This window comes from Ornithorhynchus anatinus, chromosome 8, assembly GCF_004115215.2.
Source record: "Ornithorhynchus anatinus isolate Pmale09 chromosome 8, mOrnAna1.pri.v4, whole genome shotgun sequence".
Classification (NCBI taxonomy): Eukaryota; Metazoa; Chordata; class Mammalia; order Monotremata; family Ornithorhynchidae; genus Ornithorhynchus; species Ornithorhynchus anatinus.
In genome coordinates, this window is record NC_041735.1 from 57,912,903 (window position 1) to 57,934,184 (window position 21,282).

The window sequence follows — 21,282 nt, forward strand, 5'->3', positions numbered from 1 at the left end:
CCAGCGCATACTGTCTGGCACACAGTAAGTGCTTAATAAATACTGCAATTATTATTATTACAAATCACACAGAGTAAATGGACATTACTAGAGCATTCACTATCTATTACCTGGTTTCATAAGCTTTTTGGAGATTGAGGCAAAAGTTTAAGGAGTTATTTGCTCTTCCAAAGAAAACACAGTACAGGGTGTTCAATCAGTCAGTATGCTTGTTTAGGGCTTCCCCAGAGAATTTTACAAAATGTTGTAAATTTGTGAAGATATTACTTTTAAGGCACACTGCTATTATTTCTTACCTTCTAGCCCTACATGTTGAATCCTGAGGGAAAGCAGACTTTTACTATGCTAGTTACCTCTGGATTTCTTTTCAGCTTTCTGCCTACTGTAAACATGATTTGGTGAAATTGGGGTATCTGAGGAAGTAAAGCCAACAAATTCTGATATATGCAAAACGACGACTACTTCAGTGATCCCAATTTAAAGTGCCCACAGAATGCTATTCTTCCTCCATTTACTTGGCTGAACTTTTAATTACTTCAATTTATCTGAATAAACTGTTTTTTTTTTTTCCTGAAGGTTTATGTAGTTTCATTCTCACCAAAAATCCTGTCAGTTTCACCATCATAACATCGCTAAAACCTGCCCTTTCCTCTCCCTCTGAACTACTACTATACTGATCCAAGCACTTATCCCATCTTGACTAATGCATCAGCCTCCTGACTGACCTCCCTGCCTCCTATCCCTTCCCACTCCAATCCAAGCTTCATTCTGTTGCCCAGACCATTTTTCTAAAAAAAAGTTCAGTCCCCATCTCCCTATTCTATTCCTCAAGAGCCTCCAGTGATTGCCCATCCACCTCTGCATCAAACAGAAACTCCTTACCATCAGCTTTAAAAGACTCAATCAGCTTACCTCTTCCTACCATACCTCACTGATCTCCTACTACAGCCCAGCCCGCACATTTGGCTCCTCTAGTTCCAGCTTGATCATTCATTCAATCGTATTTATTGAGCACTTATGTGCAGAGCACTGTACTAAGCGCTTGGAATGTACAATTTGGCAATGGATAGAGACAATCCCTGCCCAACAACGGGCTCACAGTCTAAACTCTGTGCCCCGATCTCATCTATCTAGCCGCTGACCCCTATTCCACATCCTCCCTCTGGCCTGGAACTCCTTATCCTACCATATACTCCAGATTACCACTCCTAATAATACTCCTTATTAAGATGACATCTCCTTTAGGAAGCCTTCCCTGATTAAGTCCTCTTTTCCCCAACTCCATCTCACTTCTGTGTCATCTATGCACTTGAATCTGTACCCTTTGGGGCACTTGATAGTCACTCCATTCTCAGCCCCAGAATTAGTGTATTGGAGAAGCAGCATGGCCTACTGGAAAAAGCATGGGCCTGGGAGTCAGAGGTCATGGGTTCTAATTCCAGCTCTGCCACAAGTCTGCTGAGTGACCTTGGGCAAGTCGCTTCACTTCTCAGTGCCTCAGTTACCTCACCTGTAAAATGGGGATCAAGATTGTAAGCCCCATGAGGGATAAGGACTGTGTTCAACCTGATTACCTTGTATCTGCAACAGCACTTAGAACAGTCCTTGGCATATAGTAAGCGTTTAATACCACAATTATTATTATTATCATTATTAGTGGACACGTTCCCTGCCCATAACATACTGAATTGTAACATTAGTACAAGTAGCAAATCCCCTTTTTGATGGATGTCTAACAAGTCAGATAACACTGGCACCACATGGTTTTCATGACTATTTTTTTCAACCTGCCTCTCGGGTTGTCTCACGCAGACAGGGCTTGGGGAGGCGATTTAAAATGCGGTTGAAAGCATTTAACAAATGAAAAATGTGGCTAAAAAGATTCATTCGTGACCTATAGGCCTAGCCTCTAAGTAGGGTGCACTTTCCATGCTGACTGTGCAAAGCTCCAGCATGAATTTTAAGTAAAAAATGGATCTTACCATATCCTGCCATAGATGCTCCACTCCCACTATTCGCTATGTTCTTATTTTCCTCTGCCAAAGCTTTAACATATCTTTTGCTCAAGTCCAGTATTTGTTCACGCAACTCAGCACTGCTTTGATGTCTTGGGTGTTGAAAAGTGTAGCGAAGTAACATCAAACCCCAAATGAATCCAGATATCAGCAACAATAAACTCAGTTTCTGGGACATGTTTTTTCTAGAGAATGTTAAAAACATTTCTGGTGAAGACAGCTGATATGCGTTGATTTGAAAGGAGATAATTGGAGGTATCTGAAGTCACAAAATAGTCAAAAGAAAATATTTGCCCCCAAATCCTAGTGTGCTGGGTTGTTCATCTTGAGCACAGTATCCACCAACCTGAGGTTAATCTATTGCCCCTGTGTGAAATTCAGAAAAAATAAGCATTAACAAGGCAGTACATATAAGAAAATAAGCTGGGAAGGGAAAAAAGAGGAGGATCTATAATTACTTTAGACTAAAACTGTATCCAATAGGCCTACTCGTTGGAAATTTAGTAAATTTATTCATCTCACTTTCTCTGACAATTTTATCTGCACCAAGACAACAAAAAAAGTATAAGCATTTACTATCTTATTTATATACTGTTTCAAATTATTTAGAATAGGAACAAATCCAAATGCATTGGAAATCTTAGATAACATGGCTTACTAACAGGGCACAGAACTCTTCAAAAATGTACCCTTTTTAAAATAATGAACTGTGTCAGCACACCAAAGCTCTTGTAGAGTCCTCTAAACTGTTAACTCCCTGTGGGCAGGGAACGTGTCTACCAACTCTGTTATATTATACACTCCCAAGCAATTAGTACCCCGTTCTGCACACAATAAGCGCTTATCTCAGTTTCTCTCCACCCCAAAATTGGGGCTCATGGTATAGCTGAATCCTCTCCAAGAAATTCAGGTATTTAAGAAAATATGAACTTGATTGGAAGACCAGCGACTGAGCTAAGGGAAGTTAAATACTTGATCTCATTTATATGCTTATAACCTTTTGTACCACAAATGTTACAGAGAAGAAATGGGTTAAATGAGGGCAAGTAATTTTATATTCCTTCTCCACCAACCAAGGTGTATAGAAAGGTTGAGAAAGGAGGAATGCCCCACCTCCATTAATAGTCCATGCTGAGGATAATTGTATATTTAATCTGGGTCAAAAAGTGAAAAGTGCTGTCAATTTCATTAACAAAGGTGCTATAGTTCTATGCATAGCCAAACAGATAGAGCATGGGCCTGGGAGTCAGAAGGTCATAGGTTCTAAACCTGGCTCAGCCACCTGTCTGCTCTGTGACCCTGGGCAAGTCACTTCACTAGGCCTCAATTACCTCATCTGTAAAATGGGGATTGAGACTGTGAGCCCCACGTGGTACAGGGTCAGTGTCCAACCCGATTTACCTGTATCCACCCCAGCGCTTAATACAATATCTGGCACATGAAAAGTGCTTAATAAATACCATTATCATTATTACAGTATTAAAAAAAAGATATAAGACCTATAATGCTTATGCTTTTTGAGAAACTGAGATTAGTTCTCCAAGCCTTTTCTCACCCCCCCCAAAAAAAATCACAAAACCCTAACCTCTAAACAAAGCCTTTTATAACTCTAACTGTTCTGATGCTTATCTCGTTTTTATTCTTATCCGTCTGCCTGCCTAATAGCCACCTTTTAGTCTCTTGATACATCATGGGGTACAATTCTGCAGTCCAACCGGCTCCACTGGAGGAAACATGGTCAAAAAGTTTAAGAAGCTGTGATCTCATAATTGCTTTTTTCCTATTTTCAAAGTACTTCTCTGACTGGACCTTTGGACAATGCCTTTCCAACAGTCCTGCCATGTGCAAATTTCTAATAGTATAAGAACACAAGAAATGACTAACAGCCCATTTTCAGATTTGTGTCTGACAAGAGCAATAAAATATTTGCAGGCATAGTTTGCTGGTTGCCTTTCTTAGCTTCTGTCCTAATGGTTAGTAATGTATCATCTAATATCCTTCAAGTGGATATTATGGACCGCTTCTCTGTGAATTTATCGTAACCCCTCTTTAATCTTCTGACATGTTCAGTTTACACAACCTCTTGTAGTACTAAGTGCCATATCCTTTCTACTACTCCTGTGGGAAGGAGTTTCGTTTTGGATCAGCAAGTTTCAATGTGTATCTCCTCACCCTGATATTGTGGGATTTGGTAAACAACAATTTTGTATAATTTCTGCCTATACATTTCACAATTTTATAATCCCCTCTCCTCCTACCCATTGCATCTACCGGAATCTTGGTCTATGACTATTAATTTCAAACCCTCAAGGACATACTTTTCTATACAGTATTTGCTAGAGATGAATATCTTCCTTTCTGTTTTCACTGTTTCAACTCCAGGATATCTTGCTTAGAAGTTTAAGCTGTAATCTGTTTATCACATCCTCTACCAGTCAGTTGTATTTACTGATCACTTAGGGTGTGCAGAGCACCGTACCAAGAACTTGGGAGAGTATAATAATAAACAGACATGCATTCCCTGCCCACACCGGGCTTACAGTCTATAAGGGGGGGAGACAAACAACAAATCCAGTAAACAGGCATCAATATAAATACAATGACAGATATGTACATATATACACAAGTGCTGTGGGGCAGTGGGGCGGTATGTGTAGAGCACAGGGAGTGAGTCGGGGTGACGCAGAGGGGAGGGGAAGCTGAGGTAAAAGGGGGCTTAGTCTGGGAAGGCCTCTTGGAGAAGGTGAGCCTTCAGTAGGACTTTGAGGGGGGAAGTGTTATTATAAGGCTATATGGCTAGAATATGCTCACCCTCCTACTTTCCAAATGTGTACAGTTTTATGAGCAGGGTTGGGTTCCCTTGAGTCATCCCTGTCCTCACATTTTCTTATAACTTTAACCAACAGAACCTACTTAAAATGCAGGAATTTCAGGCCTTGACGATTGCTCTCATCTTGGAAAAATAAGTGAAGAAGCCCCCCAGACCACATGTTTCCTTCTGTCAGTGTATATCAAAGTTTTATTATGAACTTCACAATATGCTCCACTTCTGCCCATCTATTTGCTTGATGCACCAGTGCCATAAGTGGGAAGAGCCCCACTGGGGACGAGAAAATGCAAGGGGTCCTACATAAACCCCAAGCACTATAATACATTTATTTATGTACACTCTCATCCAGAAATCTTTTTTTGTTGTTGCTTTTTTTAAATGGCATTTGTTAAACATTTACTATGTGCCAAGCACTGTACTGAGCACTGGGGTAGATACAAGCTAATCAGGTTGGACCCCGTCCAGGACTCACATGGGCTCACAGTCTTTTTCTCCATTTTACAGATGAGGTCAACTGAGGCACAGAGTAGCTAAATGACTTGCCCAAGATCACAGAACACACAAGTGGCAGAGCCGGGATTAGAACCCAGGTCCTTCTGACTCCACTAGGCCACTCTGGACCAAGGTTCATCTGTAATAAGTTTCCACAACAAGTTTAGTTATCAAAGAGTAAGGGCAAACAGTTTACAGTTTACAGTATGCTACAATCCAAACGTCTAATTTGGCAGAGCCTGACGGAGGAGGGGAAATCACTGAGATGACAATTCTAGGTAACATTGAAGTCATCCGATAAAAAGGAGGGCTTGAGGTATTTTCCTATTAAAAAACAAACAAAACAGAAGTATTTTTAAAGGTCAGTGACTAAGATAAGTTTCCCAAGGGCTTTATGCAGAGACGAGATCTCCTTTCATCACTATAAAAAGAGAGGGCAGCTTACTGTTTAGTCAGATAAAAAAAATGTTAACTTTACAAAGCAGATGATTGCTAGGATATCGGATGAACAGGATAGCTATCCCACTGCAGTTTACCTGGCAGGCAGAAATAAAATAAAATCCAAGCCAGTCATATAAAACGTTTAGTTTTCTATATCTAAAGCTCTCAATGCCAGTTCATGAGATATACCATGGTTACCCTGAAGAAAATGTCATTTTAAAAAAAATAATATTAATGGCACTTATTTTTTCCTCTGGATATATCTGTGATATGAGGCTTCTGCAATAAGGAAGGAGGCTTTCTCTAAGCCAATCTGGAAATAAGGCCCATTCACCTTAAGCACCTAAAAGCCACGTCCAATGTGCTTCATACCAACACAGTAAACAAGTCAAACCTGTGGGCAAGGGCCAGAAACTTGGTTTGGAAACTAGCTTATTAAAATACCATTTAAGCAGAGTTGTTTAAATTGTTCTTTAGCAAACTAGGATATTTTCCTATCAATTTCTATGGTTAATACCTCCCCAGAGGGTCTTAAAGCACACTTCTCCACATTAGTTCTACATTAGTGCCAGTGAGAGAGAAAGATTTGAGATGCTTTGCATATTCATGCTAAAAACACTGTAGAAACAAGAATGTCCATGGGTCATTTAGCCTACCTTAAAACCGTGGCACTCTCTCCCTTAGACCCCATTTTCGCTTTGCTTCAGCACTGTATGGTCTTTGATGTTGTGGCTTTAACTAAAATAGCTACAAGCAGCCACAGCAGCATCCGCCATGGTGGCTCCCGCTTCGCCACAGCTACTATGAGAATCCTTGACTACTGGTCTCATGGGGAGGTTGTGGTCCTGTTAGACAAAACAGAGGAAAATGTTTATTATGAAAAGACAACATGTTCACCGCAACTCAGAGGGTTACAAGCCTTTTTCCAACTGACTGAAAGAATCCTTATGCAGAATGGTTGCCAGCCCTTAAAAAGCCAAAAATAAAAATATTCCAAGATGCAAAAGCTTAACATCAAGACACACACTCATATTAGATCACCTGAACATCTCAGGGGTCCACAAATGACAATTTCTAGATGACAAAGCACAATCTTGGGGAGCCAAATGTGGGATTCGGGTATTCAAAAAGAGGTCAGAATGTGAAATTCTTATTCTGACAAGGATTTTAAAGAGCATGCTACCACTAGAGGATTGATTTCCATAATAACAGTTGCTGAGCTGTTAACATTTTCATTCCCCAGCCATCCTGCTTACCATTTTAACTACCAATGTTGACAGAACAGTTAATGCAGGGTTTAGGTCCAGTTCTTGGATTAAGTATGTTACAGTGTCAAGTTATTTGTCCTGCTATTCTTCTTGTCAAAGCTTCTGATTCAGCAACTGCTGCCTTCGGTTTTGGGGAGGAAGTGAAGCTTTAAAAAATAAAAATAAATACATGAAATACCACATGCAGAGAATATTGTGGGGAAAACCTGTACATCCAAGCATTTTTGTTTTAATGTTTTTTACTTCAAAGACCTAACTGGTGCTGTGTATGCCTTCTAATTAAGGATTCCCACTTCATGTTAGGTAAATGCCTCTAAACCCTGAATAGGGAGTAGAAGATCCTCAATATGTCTATAAATTACAGACTCAGAGAGGAGGTGGTTGGGTGTGAAATGTTACATCACAGTTGCATTCTACATTATGCAATATGGAATTGTGTAATTCACTTAGTAATGTGTTCTCACAAAGTGAATTGTGTAGAATCAGAGGAAAGGCTCATATGCACTCCTGTGGTGTAAATACATGCACAGAGAGCAATTTTATTCTGTGACTCAAGGAGCAACCTATCTTGAGACGGTCATATTCACCAGTGAATTAAAATATAAGGTTTATAGATCTGCCTTAAATTATTTGTTGGAGTTTCTGCTGAAGTTGACAGATCAGTGTTAAATGAAACAGAAGTTGCTCTTCCCCTGCTTTTATCACTTTATTCAGCCATGTTTTTCTTATGGACTTTTGTCTTGCTGAAAAGTAAATTTACTATCATTACATAAAGTAACTTGCCAATATTAAATATCAAGAATATCTACATTATGACTACCTAACTGTAAAAATTGCTTGTGACAGGAAAGGGGAACCTACAATTTCATCGTCAGCACACTTCCCTTCTGAAGACCAGCACAAGGAAAGGGAGGACAGTTTTCTTAGGGTCTCACTTTATTATTATCCAATTGTATTTATTGAGTCTTTCCTGTTTATAGGTCACTGTACTACAGATTTATGCCACTTGCAGCCTCCCCAGATGTGCGACAATGGATGGGTGTATTTGTATTTCATGAGGTAAAAGACAGCAGGGGGAACAGTCTACTCTTTGACTTCGGAATAGAGGATAAGGCAGCAGTAGTCTTCATCTGGGACCTAAGACTCTGTAGAGCGCACCCAAAAATAAGCCCCATCTACCCTTGGAAAGTCAGCACTTCTGAAGGCACTGAGATATTCCCCAAAAGAGGCAGTGAATTAGGAGAGAGACAATAAAATTGATCAAAAGCTGAGAAGCAAGCCTAGGGCTCCCTCACTTTGGGTGAAAACTGAAATGTTCATACATCCACACTCCATCTCTCTGTCCTATCATTGTCACGTGCACTTCCCTCGACCCCCAATGTGAAGCTGTATAAGACTGCAGTGATAAAAATCGAGAGAGATCTGATGGGAACCCCCCACCATAATCAAGGGAAATGAGGATAAAGAAACAGTTTTGGTTTTGTTTTGTTTTATTTTTATTTTTGGCAAGAGGAAGTGGGGCCCTGGGGGGTGATGCCTGGTTGTAATTTGGGGTGTTTCATAAGATTTAAGTTCTGTGAAAATTCTTCTTAAATTACCTGGGATGCCCTTTTCCCCATTCTACCACTTTAATCCTTCCGCTAGCACGTGCATTTCCTTCCTTCATCCCCAATGAGGAACTGTATAATACTATGTAAGTGGATAATTTTAAACTACTCGAGATTAGAAAAGGTTTAAAAATCTCTAGTGGTTTAACAGAGAACTCATTTAATTTATCACTTAAAAACCTGCCAAATTTCCATTTATTTATTCCCTTCTGTTTTCTCACTCAACTCCATCAATTTATGTCTTTTGTCTCCTCAATTAAAATGGAAACGCTTTAAGAGAGGTGAACGCTTAGTTATATTTTGGCATGTTCCTCAGAGGCCTAAAACAATCTTCTGCCCAGACTAGGTGTTCAATAACCACTAGTAAAGCTCAGATAGAGGTGGAAGTGAATATTCAGGCTTTTGCAGTGGCAGTTTTCTGAAATTCAACAGCTAAAAGGAGTCTGTAGTAACTAAAAGACAGAAGACTGGAAACTTGATAAATATCAACAAAAGTTCCATTGTCAAAAAATCCAGAAATTAAGACTCAACTAATGGTCTTACTATGAAGACATGATGCCTTAGCAGTACTGTTACTGCACAAATGACAGATGGACTAAAACAGTTAAAGAACTGACATTAGAGAACTAGCCAACACATTTTTGGAACAAAAGTTACAGAAGAATACCTTAACTCTGATATATATGCAGATTTTAAGCAATACCTATGCTACCAAAAGTGGCAATTTCCACACTAAGTCTCAGTTACAAATGGATATGATATTCACTACCTTGAAAAAAGGCTTTATGAGGAGTTGTTAATTAGCCTCTCTCCCCTCCCAATGAATTGTGTTGTCTCTTTTTATACCTTAATACCACCTATGAATTGATGTTCTCTCCCCTACTGAAATACATCTTCAACAATCCACTTGGGCAAAATCCATTCCAGGTAACCCCCTCCTATCTTACCTCAGTGATTTCCCACTACAACCCAATCTGCGCATTTGCTTTTCTAATGCCAACCTACTCAGTGAATCTGTATCTCACCACTGGCCCCTTGTCTTCATCCTCTCTCTGGCCTGAAACTCCTTCCTCCTTCAAAATGTTGGTATTTGTTAAGCGTTTACTATGTTCTAAGCGCTGGGGTAGACACGGGAATCAGGTTGTCCCACGTGGGGCTCACAGTCTTAATCCCCATTTTACAGATGAGGTAACTGAGGCCCAGAGAAGTTAAGTGACTTGCCCACAGTCACACAGCTGACAAGTGGCAGAGCTGGGATTCGAACTCATGACCTCTCAATCCAAAGCCCATGCTCTTTCCACTGAGCCACGCTGCTTCTCTAATAATAATGTTGGTATTTGTTAAGCACTTACTATGTGCAGAGCACTGTTCTAAGCGCTGGGGTAAATACACGGTAATTAGGTTGTTCCACTTGGGGCTCATAGTCTTAATCCCCATTTTACAGATGAGGTAACTGAGGCCCAGAGAAGTGAAGTGACTTGCCCACAGTCACACAGCTGACAAGTGGCAGAGCCGGGATGCGAACCCATGACCTCTGACTCCCAAGCCCAGGCTCTTTCCATTGTGCCACGCTGTCTTCATAGATGAGAGACCATTACTCTCCCCAATTTTCCAAGTGCTTAGGACTGTACTCTGTACACAGTAAGTGCTCAATAAATACAACTGATTCATTCAAAGCCTTATTAAAATCACATCTCCTCCAAGAGGCCTTCCCCAGCTAAGCCCTTATTTGCCCTACTCCCTCTCTGCCTATGCACTTGGATCTGTACCCTTTAAAACACTTGATTTCACCTCACCCTCAGCCCCCAGCCTTTATGTACCTATCTGTAATTTCTTTTAATATCTGTCTCTCCCTGTAGGTCCTAATCTGTTTATGAACAAGGAACATGTCTACCAATTCTGTTTTATTGTACTCTTCCAAATGCTTAGTTTGGTGCTCTGCACACAGTAAGCACTCAATAAATACCACAGATTGAGTGATTGATTGATTATGGGACAGGGAAAAACCACAATAGGACAGAAATATCCCACTAGACGAGAAAGTGACGTGCAATCTTTGAAATAATTGTGGTTATGAAGTTAATTTAATTAATTTACAGGGCCTTCAGGACACATATTGTAATATCTGTCTCCCCCTCTAGTCTAAGTTCCTTGTGGTCAGAAATCGTGTCAACCTACGCTGTTGCATTTTACTCTCCCAAGCAGTAAGTAGTACAGTACAGTACTATGCACAGTGTGCACTCAAAAATACCATTAATTGATTAACCACAACTGAGCAAAGAAGCAATAATTCTGATAAACATGGAATATTAATGGGTAAAAAAGTGTATGAAGAATGTGAGAAAAATAATTTCTAAAGGCATGACCACTAAAATGGGGTTATACAGGTTTGGTTCGTGTGGAAAAATCTAGATGCTGACAAAGCAAAAGAAAACACTCTAGTGACAAGTTGTGACAGTAGCTTTCTGTTCTTCCACTAGAAAAGCAAATCACCAGTTTCATAGGAATGCAATTCAGCCATCTTAAAGAAAGCAAGAATGAGGATGATAAATTGATGCCAAAAATAGAATCCTATCCTAGATTTAAGGTAGGGTGGGGCTAAAAGCCAATTCATGGTTTTTTAAACAAATTAAAGAGAAATCAGTCCCAGAAATCCTGATACTATTTTATGATTGCGGTTGAGGTGGCAGATGCTACAATACGCACAGCGAACAGATTTGCCTCATCCTCCAATAAGGAAGGCTTCAATCTAGAAACATAAAACTGCAAAAAATATACATTACCACTTCCGGTGGTGGCTGAAGGTTAAACCTTCAACTCACAGGTCCGCAGACTCCCACTTATGGCAGATAAGCAGTCTGTTTGTTGGCAACAGTAATTGCATTACTAAGCACTTACTGGATGCAAAGCACTGTATTAAGTGCTAGGAAATGAGTACACGGATGACATAAAGACACAGCCCTGGGGTGCGGGGCGGGGGGAAAGATGCTATTTAAACTCCTTCCTCTGAAAGCTTGTGGGTCAGGCCAGAGGACGCAGGGGCCAAATCCAATCCTCCATCCTCTTGCCCACATTCTGCGGCTGCCTTGGAATGTTCTCCCTCTTCATATCTGACAGGCAGAAATGTTTCTACCCCCTTTCAAAGCCTTATTGAAGGCCCATCTCCTCCAGGAGATCTTGCCCGACTAAGCACTCTTTTCCTCTTCTTCCACTCTTTTCTGCGATGCCCTTGCACTTATTATTAATCGTATTTATTGAGTGCTTACTGTGTGCAAAGCACTGTACTGAGCACTTGGGAGAGTACGCTGTAAGCTTGTGAGAGTACAATACGAATTTGCTCCCTCTTTTCACCCCTCCCTCAGCCCCACTTATGCATATCTCCACAATTTACTTATTTATTCGATCCAATCATATTTGAGCGCTTACTGTGTGCAAAGCACTGTACTAAGCGCTTGAGAGAGTACAATATAAATTTGGTCCCTCTTTTCCCCCCTCCCTCAGCCCCACTTATCTACATCTTCACAATTTCCTTATTTATTCAATTCAATCGTATTTATTGAGGGCTTACTGTGAGCAAAGCACTGTACTAAGCGTTGGGGAAAGTACATTATAAGTTTGGGAGAGTACAATATAAATTTGCTCCCTCTTTTCACCCCTCCCTCAGCCCCACTTATCTACATCTCCGCAATTTATTTATTCAATTCAATTGTATTTATTGAGGGCTTACTGTGGGCAAAGCACTGTACTAAGCGTTGGGGAGAGTACAATAGAGCAACAAAAAAGACACACTCACTGCCACTACGTTACATCAACGTCTGTCTCCAATTCTTAAAGTTTAGAGAGCATGTCTACCGACTCTGTTACAGTGTCCTCTCCCAACCGCTTAGTCCAGTGCTCTGCACACAGTAAGTGTTTTAAACTGTGCGCCCGTTGCTGGGCAGGGATTGTCTCTATCTGTTGCCAAATTGTACATTCCAAGCGCTCAGTACAGTGCTCTGCACACAGTAAGCACTCAATAAAGACGAATGAATGAATGAAAGAGCCCGGGTTTGGGAGTCAGAGGTCATGGATTCTAATCCTAGCTCCGCCACTTGTCTGCTGGGTCACCCTGGGCAGGTCACTTAACTTCTCTGTGCCTCAGTTATCTCATCTGTAAAATGAGGATTAAAGACTGTGAGCCCCATGTGGGACAACCTGATGACCTTGTACCCCCCCCCCCCAGTGCTTCAAACACTGCTTGGCCCTTAGTAAGGACCTAACAAAAACCATTATTACTATTAAAATGAGGATTAAAGCCTGTGAGCCCTCCGTGGGACAACCCGATGACCTTGTATCTACCCCAGGGCTTCAAACAGTGCTTGGCCCCTAGTAAAGACAACAAATCCCACCATTATTACTATTAAACTGAGGATTAGAGACTGTGAGCCCCCCATGGGGCAACCCGATGACCTTGTATCTACCGCAGCATTTTGAACAGTGCTTGGCCCCTAGTAAGGGCTTAACAAATCCCACCATTATTACTATTAAAATGAGGATTAAAGACTGTGGGCCTGATGTCGGACAACCTGATGACCTCGTATCCACCGCAGTGCTTGGAACAGTGCTTGGCACATAGTAAGGGCTTAACAAATACCACCATTATTATTATTAAAATGAGGATTAAAGACTGTGGGCCCCACGTGGGCCAACCCGATGACCTTGTATCTACCGCGGTACTTGGAACAGTGCTTGGCACATAGTAAGCGCTTAACAAATACCACCATTATTATTATTAAAATGAGGATTAAAGACTGTGGACCCCACGTGGGACAACCCGATGACCTTGTATCTACCGCAGTACTTGGAACAGTGCTTTGGCACATAGTAAGGGCTTAACAAATGCCACCATTACTACTATTAAAATGAAGATTAAAGACTGGGAGCCCCCTGTGGGGCAACCCAATGACCTTCTATCTCCCGCAGCACTTGGAACAGTGCTTGGCCCCTAGTAAGGGGCTAAGAAATCCCACCATTACTACCATTAAAATGAAGATTAAAAACTGTGGGCCCCCCGTGGGGCAACCCGATGACCTTCTATCAACCGCAGCGCTTGAAATAGTGCTTGGCACATAGTAAGCGCTTAACAAATCCCACCATTGCTATTATTAAAATGAAGATTAAAGACTGTGAGCCCCCCGTGGGGCAACCCGATGACCTTCCATCCCCCCAGCGCTTCGTACATTGCTTGGCCCCTAGTAAGGCTTAACAAATGCCGTCATTATTAAATATGATGGATTGATTGCTGCCTGTCCAACCCCCCGGAGTCCTAGTTATTAAGTACGATCGACTGATTAATTGATTGATTGCTGCCTGTCCATCCCCCCAGGAGCCCTCGTTATTAAATACGATCGACTGATCGATTGATTGCTGCCTGTCCATCCCCCCGGAGCCCTCATGATTAAATACGATCGATTGATCGCTGCCTGTCCATCCCCCAGGAGCCCTCGTTATTAAATACGATCGACTGATTGCTGCCTGTCCATCCCCCCGGAGCCCTCATGATTAAATACGATCGATTGATCGCTGCCTGTCCATCCCCCAGGAGCCCTCGTTATTAAATACGATTGACTGATTGCTGCCTGTCCATCCCCCAGGAGCCCTCGTTATTAAATACGATCGACTGAGTGCTGCCTGTCCATCCCCCCGGAGCCCTCATGATTAAATACGATCTATTGATTGATGCCTGTCCATCCCCCAGGAGCCCTCGTTATTAAAAGGATCGATTGATTGATTGATTGCTGCCTGTCCATCCCCCCGGAGCCCTCACTATTAAATACGATCTATTGATTGATGCCTGTCCATCCCCCAGGAGCCCTCGTTATTAAATACGATCGATTGATTGATTGATTGCTGCCTGTCCATCCCCCCGAAGCCCTTATGATTAAATACGATCGATTGATCGCTGCCTGTCCAACCCCTCGGAGCCCTCGATATTAAATACGATCGATCGATCTATTGATTGATTGCTGCCTGTCCATCCCCCCGGAGCCCTTATTATTAAATACGATCGATTGATCGCTGCCTGTCCAACCCCTCGGAGCCCTCGATATTAAATACAATCGATTGATTGATTGCTGCCTGTCCATCCCCCCGGAGCCCTCATGATTAAATACGCTCGATTGATCGCTGCCTGTCCAACCCCTCGGAGCCCTCGTTATTAAATACGCTCGACTGATCGGTTGACTGCTGCCTGTCCCTCCCCTGCCCCTGCCATCGGCCAAGGGACGTTTGGGGCTCCGAGGACGGTCCTGGGGGGGGGGGGCGGGGGGGCGAGGAGGGGGAAGAGAAGGGAGGCCGCGGCTCGGGAGACCCCCCCCACCCCCCCGACCGGTCCCAGAGGGAAGGGGGCTTTCTGCACCGACAGAGGGCCGGGGAGGGAGGAGGGAGGAGAAGCGAGGGGTCCCCGAGGGCTCTTCGAGGGGGCGGCCCGAGGGGGGCTCGGCGGGCCCAGGCTGGTGGGGCAGCACCGCTCGCCCCCTGCCCCTCCAACCCCCGCCCGCTCACCTGGTCTCTGCGGAGCGGCCCCGGTGAAGCCTCCGTCCGTCCTGCCGCCCTCCCGCTCCCTCCCGCTCCCTCCCGCTCCCTCCCGGCCGAACGGCCTCGGCCTCTCGGGGCCGGCGGAGGGAGCTCCTTGGCCGACGGCCGGGCCGCTGCGCCGCCCCTCCGGCCGCTTCCGCTGACCCTCCCGGCCGCCGTCGCCGGCGGCGCGCTGCACTGTGGGGGTTGTAGTCCCGCCGCGAGGCCGCCGCGCCCCGCCCTCCCGCCCGGCCTTTCGGGCGCGCGCGGCCGTGGCCTAGCAACCGCGGCTGCCCGGGCAGCGCGCATGTGCAAGGCGAGCCTCGACGTCCTGGCCCAAGGAGCCCAACTCCGCAGCCTGGACTGAGAGAGCAGAGGTAATGGCAAGGAGGGTCGTGGCGTCTCTGCGTTCATCCGATACTATTTACTGAGCCCTTACTATGTGCAGAGCACTGGGCTAAGCGCTTCGAATTGGGCCACACATAATAATGATGATGATGGTGGGATTTGTTAAGCCCTTACTGTGTGCACCTTTGTTCATCCATCCAGTAGCATTTACTGAGCCCTTACTATGTGCAGAGCACTGGGCTCAGCACTTGGAATTGGGCCACACATAATGATGATGGTGGGATTTGTTAAGCGCTTACTATGTGCAAGTTTGTTCATCCAAGAGTATTTACTGAGCCCTTACTATGTGCAGAGCACTGGGCTAAGCGCTTCGAATTGGGCCACACATAATAATGATGATGGTGGTATTTATTAAGCCCTTACTACATGCAAGTTTGTTCATCCAAGAGTATTTACGGAGCCCTTACCATGTGCAGAGCACTGGGCTAAGCGCTTGGAATTGGGCCACACATAATAATGATGATGATGGTATTTATTAAGCCCTTACTATGTGCAAGTTTATTCATTCATCCAGTAGTATTTACTGAGCCCTTACTATGTGCAGAGCACTGAGCTAAGTGCTTGGAATTGGACCACACATAATAATGATGATGATGGTGGGATTTGTTAAGCCCTTACTGTGTGCAAGTTTGTTCATTCATCCAGTAGTATTTACTGAGCCCTTACTATGTGCAGAGCACTGGACTAAGTGCTTGAAATTGGGCAACACATAATAATGATGATGGTGGGATTTGTTAAGCACTTACTATGTGCAAGTTTGTTCATGCAATAGTATTTACTGAGCCCTTACTATGTGCTGAGCACTGGACTAAGCGCATGAAATTGGGCCACACATAATAATGATGATGATGATGGTGGGATTTGTTAAGCCCTTACTATGTGCAAGTTTGTTCATTCATCCAATAGTATTTACTGAGCCCTTACTACGTACAGAGCACTGGACTAAGCACTTGAAACTGGGCAACACATGATGATGGTGGGATTTGTTAAGCCCTTACTATGTGCAAGTTTGTTCATTCATCCAAGAGTATTTACTGAGCCCTTACTATGTGCAGAGCACTGGGCTAAGCGCTTGGAATTGGGCAACACATAATGATGATGATGGTGGTATTTGTTAAGCCCTTACTATGTGCAAAGCACTGTTCTAAGCGCTGGGGAGGTACAAGGTGATCAGGTTGTCCCACGTGGGGCTCACAGTTTTAATCCCCATTTTACAGATGAGGTCACTGAGGCACAGAGAAATTAAGTGACAGCTGGCAAGTGGCCGAGCCGGGATTCGAACCCATGACCTCTGACTCCCAAGCCCGGGCTCTTTCCACTGAGCCACACTGCTTTTCGCTGCTGCAGGGCTAGAGACCACCCCTGCCCAATGACGGGCTCACAGTCTAATCGACTATGTGCCAAGCACTGTTCTAAGCGCTGGAGGAGGGGGACGACGACAAGGTAATGAGGTGGTCCCACATGGGGCTCACAGTCTTCATCCCCATTTTCCAGATGAGGGAACTGAGGCCCAGAGAAGTCAAGTGACTTCATAATAGTAATGTTGGTATTTCTGAAGTGCTTACTACATGCAGGGCACCGTTCGAAGCGCTGGGGTAGACACAGGGTAATCAGGTTGTCCCATGTGAGGCTCACAGTCTTCATCCCCATTTTCCAGATGAGGTAACTGAGGCACAGAGAAGGGAAGTGACTCGCCCAAAGTCACCCAGTTAACAAGTGGCTGAGTGGGGATTAGAACCCATGACCTCTGACTCCTAAACCCGTCCTCTAAAGTCACCCAGCTGACAAGTGGCTGAGTCAGGATTAGAATCCGTGACCATGACCCACTCCCAAGCCCGGGCTCTTGCTACTGAGCCCCGCTGCTTCTCTAATGGTAATGATAATTCTGGTATTTGTCAAGCACTTACTTATGTGCCTGGCCCTGTACTAAGCACTGGGGTGGATCCGAGCAAAGCGGATCAGACACTGTCTCTGTCCCACCTGGGGCTCACAGGCTCCATCCCCATTTTAGAATGATTATTGCAGTATTTGTTAAGTGCTTACTATGTGTCAGGCACTATGCTTAGCGCTGGGGTGAGTACAAGAAAATCGGGTTGGATACAGCCCTGTCCCACCTGGGGCTCATAGTCTCCATTCCCATTTTATAATAATTATAATATAGTATATAGTAATAATATGATATAATAATCGTGGTATTTGTTAAGCGCAGGGTAGGGTACTGAGCCCTGGGGTGGATACAAGAAAATCGAGTTGGACACAGCCCCTCTCCCACATGAGGCCTACAGTCTTAATCCCCCTTTTACAGATGAGGTAACTGAGGCCCAGAGAAGTGAAGTGACTTGCCCGAGGTCACACAGCAGACTACTGGCAGAGGTGGAATTAGAACCCATGACCTTCTGACTCCAAGGCCCATCAGTCTATCCACTACACCACAGGTCTGGGTTGAGAAACAAGAAAACTAAGTACCCGCCTGGTACTTTCTCTCCCTAACCCCCAGATAAAAAAAGTAACAGGCACCTTTCGAAACTGAAGGAATCCTCAAAGTCAGGGACCGTATCTTCCACTTTCTTCATTTGCTCCCAACAACTAAGATAGAATGTGCACCCAGGAAGTGCTCTATAAATATTGTTGATTATGATGATCTATATTGCTTAGGCTGATCACTTGCATAAATGGCCATTCTGCCCTCAGTTTACCCATTAAGAAACAGCCACGGGAAGCAACTTTCTTAGGATCATGTAACAAGTTCCTGGCAAAATAAGAGATTGGTGACCAGAAGGCAAGTTAGATGACCACTGAGAACATTTAAGAATTATAGGCGCCCCTTGTCAGTGCCCCACCCCTGTGTTTTTATTTATTTAAATAAATATCTACTTTAAAAATAAAACAGTGTGTATTTACCTTGTGGGAATGGCTAGAATTTGCACTTCTCTTGATTCCTCATTACACTGTTTGAATCTGATAAGACTGCCCAAGCAGCAGACTTAATGTTAATTCTATGTGATGTTAGATAAGTAGGGGCATTATAAGGAAACACATGAACTCATATAGTTGTCCAGCATTTCACTGGGTGGACCTTTACGAACTCATATAGTTGTCCAGCATTTCACTGGGTGGACCTTTACCTAGACACAAGGTAATCAGGTCACAGACAGTCCCTGCCCAGGAAGAACAGGTATTGAATACTTATTTCACAGATGAGGCATAGAGAAGTTAAGTGACTTGCCAAAGCCACACAGCAGATAAAAGGCAAAATCGGGATTAGAACGCAGAGGCCCGTTTTCTTTCCACTAGGCCCTGCATCATCAAGGTGCTTAGATTATTACACTATCTTGTTAATCAAATCTAGTTGAAAGTCCAAAGATCAAAATAATTACAGCCAGTTTTCCTATAACCCTGGGGGTTGCATTCTTGCAGATTCTTCCTTAAAAAAAAATTGTGGCACTCACCCAGGGTTCAAAGCAGCTTTTTGCAAATTTCAAAAATAAACATAAATTCTCCTATCAGTCCCAACTTTTACTTTTTTTTACCCCTGCTACTCTGAACCTCTTTAATCCCACCACTTTCCTCTCTTCTCTTCCTTTCTCTAAACTTCTAAAGAATGACAGACTCGTCACAACCATCGTAAGATTCTTTGAAGAGCCTTGTAGCCTGACCAAAATTATTCTCGTAATTTTATAATGATCACTTGAGGCTCCCTTCATCGTCGTCGTCTTCACGATAATTTAATTGAGCTCTGTAGTTGTGGAAAATATTGTACTAACCACTGGGGAGAGTAATTGGGAAGCAATTAAGAAATACCCCCTGGTCAACAAGGGCTTACAATTTAAAGTGAGGAAGAAAATACACAGAGAAAAGTAATCGTTATCTTCATAATAATAATAATGGTATGTATTAAATGTGTACTGTGTACCAAGCACTGCACTAAATCCTGGGGATAGATACACTATAAACAGATCGGAAACAGTCCATGTGCCACAAGGGTCTCACAGTTTAGGGAAAGGAAGAACTGGTATTTTTATCCTCATTTTTACAGATGAGGAAACTGAGGCACCAGAGAAGATAAGTGACTTACCCAAGATCACATAACAGACAAGTGAGGGAATCTAGTATTAGACATGAGATCTCCCAAATCATCAGGTAAAATGCAGTTCAGTTAATCAACTAATCATTCATTCAATCGTATTTATTAAGCGCTTACTATGTGCAGAGCACTGTACTAAGCACTTGGAATATACAATTCGACAACAGATAGAGACAATCCCTGCCCAACAACGGGCTCACAATCTAAAAGGGGGAGACAAACAGCAAAACACAACAAGTAGTCAGGTGTCAATAACATTAATTGAGAGTGTACTCTGTGCAGGGCACTGTCTTATTCATCCAATCGTATTTATGCACCTGAGAGAAGGTACAGTTTGATTAGAATTTGGAAAAAGGCCAGAACTTAATACCTCAAAATAGCAAGTTAAAATTCATCAAATGGAAAATTCAACAACAGACTGATGGTCACTCTGACCCAATAATAACATTTCTATTGCTCTTATTAACAAAATGCTATTTATTAAGGGTTTACTCTATGCTAAGTGCTGGAATAAATATAAGATAATCAGATCAAAGGCAAGTCCCTGTGCCACGCAGCTCCCAATCAATGGAGAAGAGACCCCTTACCTGTTTTAAGGTACAGGACAGCTCTACTTGGATGTCCTGCTGACACCTCAAACTTAATATGTCCAAAACAGAACTCCTTATATTCTTACCCAATGCCTTTCCCCTCCCTCTGACTTTCCCATCACTGTAGACTGTAAGCCCATGATTAGACTGTAAGCCCGTCAAAGGGCAGGGACTGTCTCTATCTGTTACCGATTTGTACATTCCACGCGCTTAGTTCAGTGCTCTGCACATAGTAAGCGCTCAATAAATACTATTGAATGAATGTAGACAGCACCACCATCCTACCAGTCTTGCAAGCCCACAATCTTGGCGTTATCCTCGACTCATTTCTCTTATTCAAGCCACATTCAATCTGTCACCAAATCCTGTCCGTTCAACCTTCACATCACTAAAATCCTCCCTTTCCTCACCATCGAAACTGCTACCTCATTAATCCAAGCATTTATCCTATCCCTCCTTGCTGACCTCCCTCCTGTCTTTCCCCACTTTAGTCCCTACTTTATTCTGCTGCTCAGATCGTTTTTCTACAAAAACTTTCAGTCCATGTTTCCCCACTCCTCAAGACCTTCCAGTGGTTGCCTGCGTCAAACAGAAATTCCTTACCTTCAGCGTTAAAGCACTCAATCACCTTGCCCCCTCCCTGATTTCCCACAACAACCCAGCCCACACACTTCACTCCTGTAATGCCAATTTACTTGCATCTCGTCCATCTCCCCACCAACTTCTCATCCACAACCTGCCTCTGGCCTGGAATGCCCTCCCTCTTCATATCAGATAGACAATTACTCTGCCCACCTTTAAAGCCTTATTGAAGGCATGTCTCTTCCAAGAGGCCTTCCCTGACTAAGCCCCCATTTCCTCTTGTCTCACTCCCTTCTGCACTGCCCTTTCACTTAGATTTGCACTCTTTTTAAGGAGTAATTTATTTGTATTAAGGTCTGTCTCTCCCTCTAGACTGTAAAGTCGATGTGGTCAGAAAACATATCTATCAA

At 43.3% G+C, this 21,282-nt stretch overlaps 2 protein-coding genes and 1 long non-coding RNA gene across 4 annotated transcripts in view; 2 read left to right on the forward strand and 1 right to left on the reverse strand.

Moving 5' to 3' along the window:
- Nucleotides 1–575, forward strand: part of LOC114813794 — a 13,280-nt gene extending 12,705 nt beyond the window's left edge. For both annotated transcript variants that reach the window (XR_003761546.2, XR_003761545.2), the window contains exon 5: nucleotides 372–575. This is a non-coding gene — a long non-coding RNA (uncharacterized LOC114813794). The remainder of the gene's footprint in view (nucleotides 1–371) is intronic.
- CCDC126 (coiled-coil domain containing 126) overlaps nucleotides 1–15,337 on the reverse strand; it is a 17,345-nt gene extending 2,008 nt beyond the window's left edge. The window contains exons 1-4 of the mRNA XM_029070859.2: nucleotides 15,197–15,337; nucleotides 7,035–7,192; nucleotides 6,435–6,623; nucleotides 1,983–2,381 (exon numbers count right to left, since the gene is read on the reverse strand). Of these exons, the coding sequence (XP_028926692.1) occupies nucleotides 1,983–2,220 (238 nt within the window). The 5' untranslated portion in view covers nucleotides 2,221–2,381; nucleotides 6,435–6,623; nucleotides 7,035–7,192; nucleotides 15,197–15,337. The remainder of the gene's footprint in view (nucleotides 1–1,982; nucleotides 2,382–6,434; nucleotides 6,624–7,034; nucleotides 7,193–15,196) is intronic.
- Nucleotides 15,338–15,510: 173 nt separating this feature from the next.
- TRA2A (transformer 2 alpha homolog) overlaps nucleotides 15,511–21,282 on the forward strand; it is a 35,771-nt gene continuing 29,999 nt past the window's right edge. Inside the window, exon 1 of the mRNA XM_029070233.2 lies at nucleotides 15,511–15,585. The gene's annotated coding sequence lies outside the window, so the exon portion shown is untranslated. The remainder of the gene's footprint in view (nucleotides 15,586–21,282) is intronic.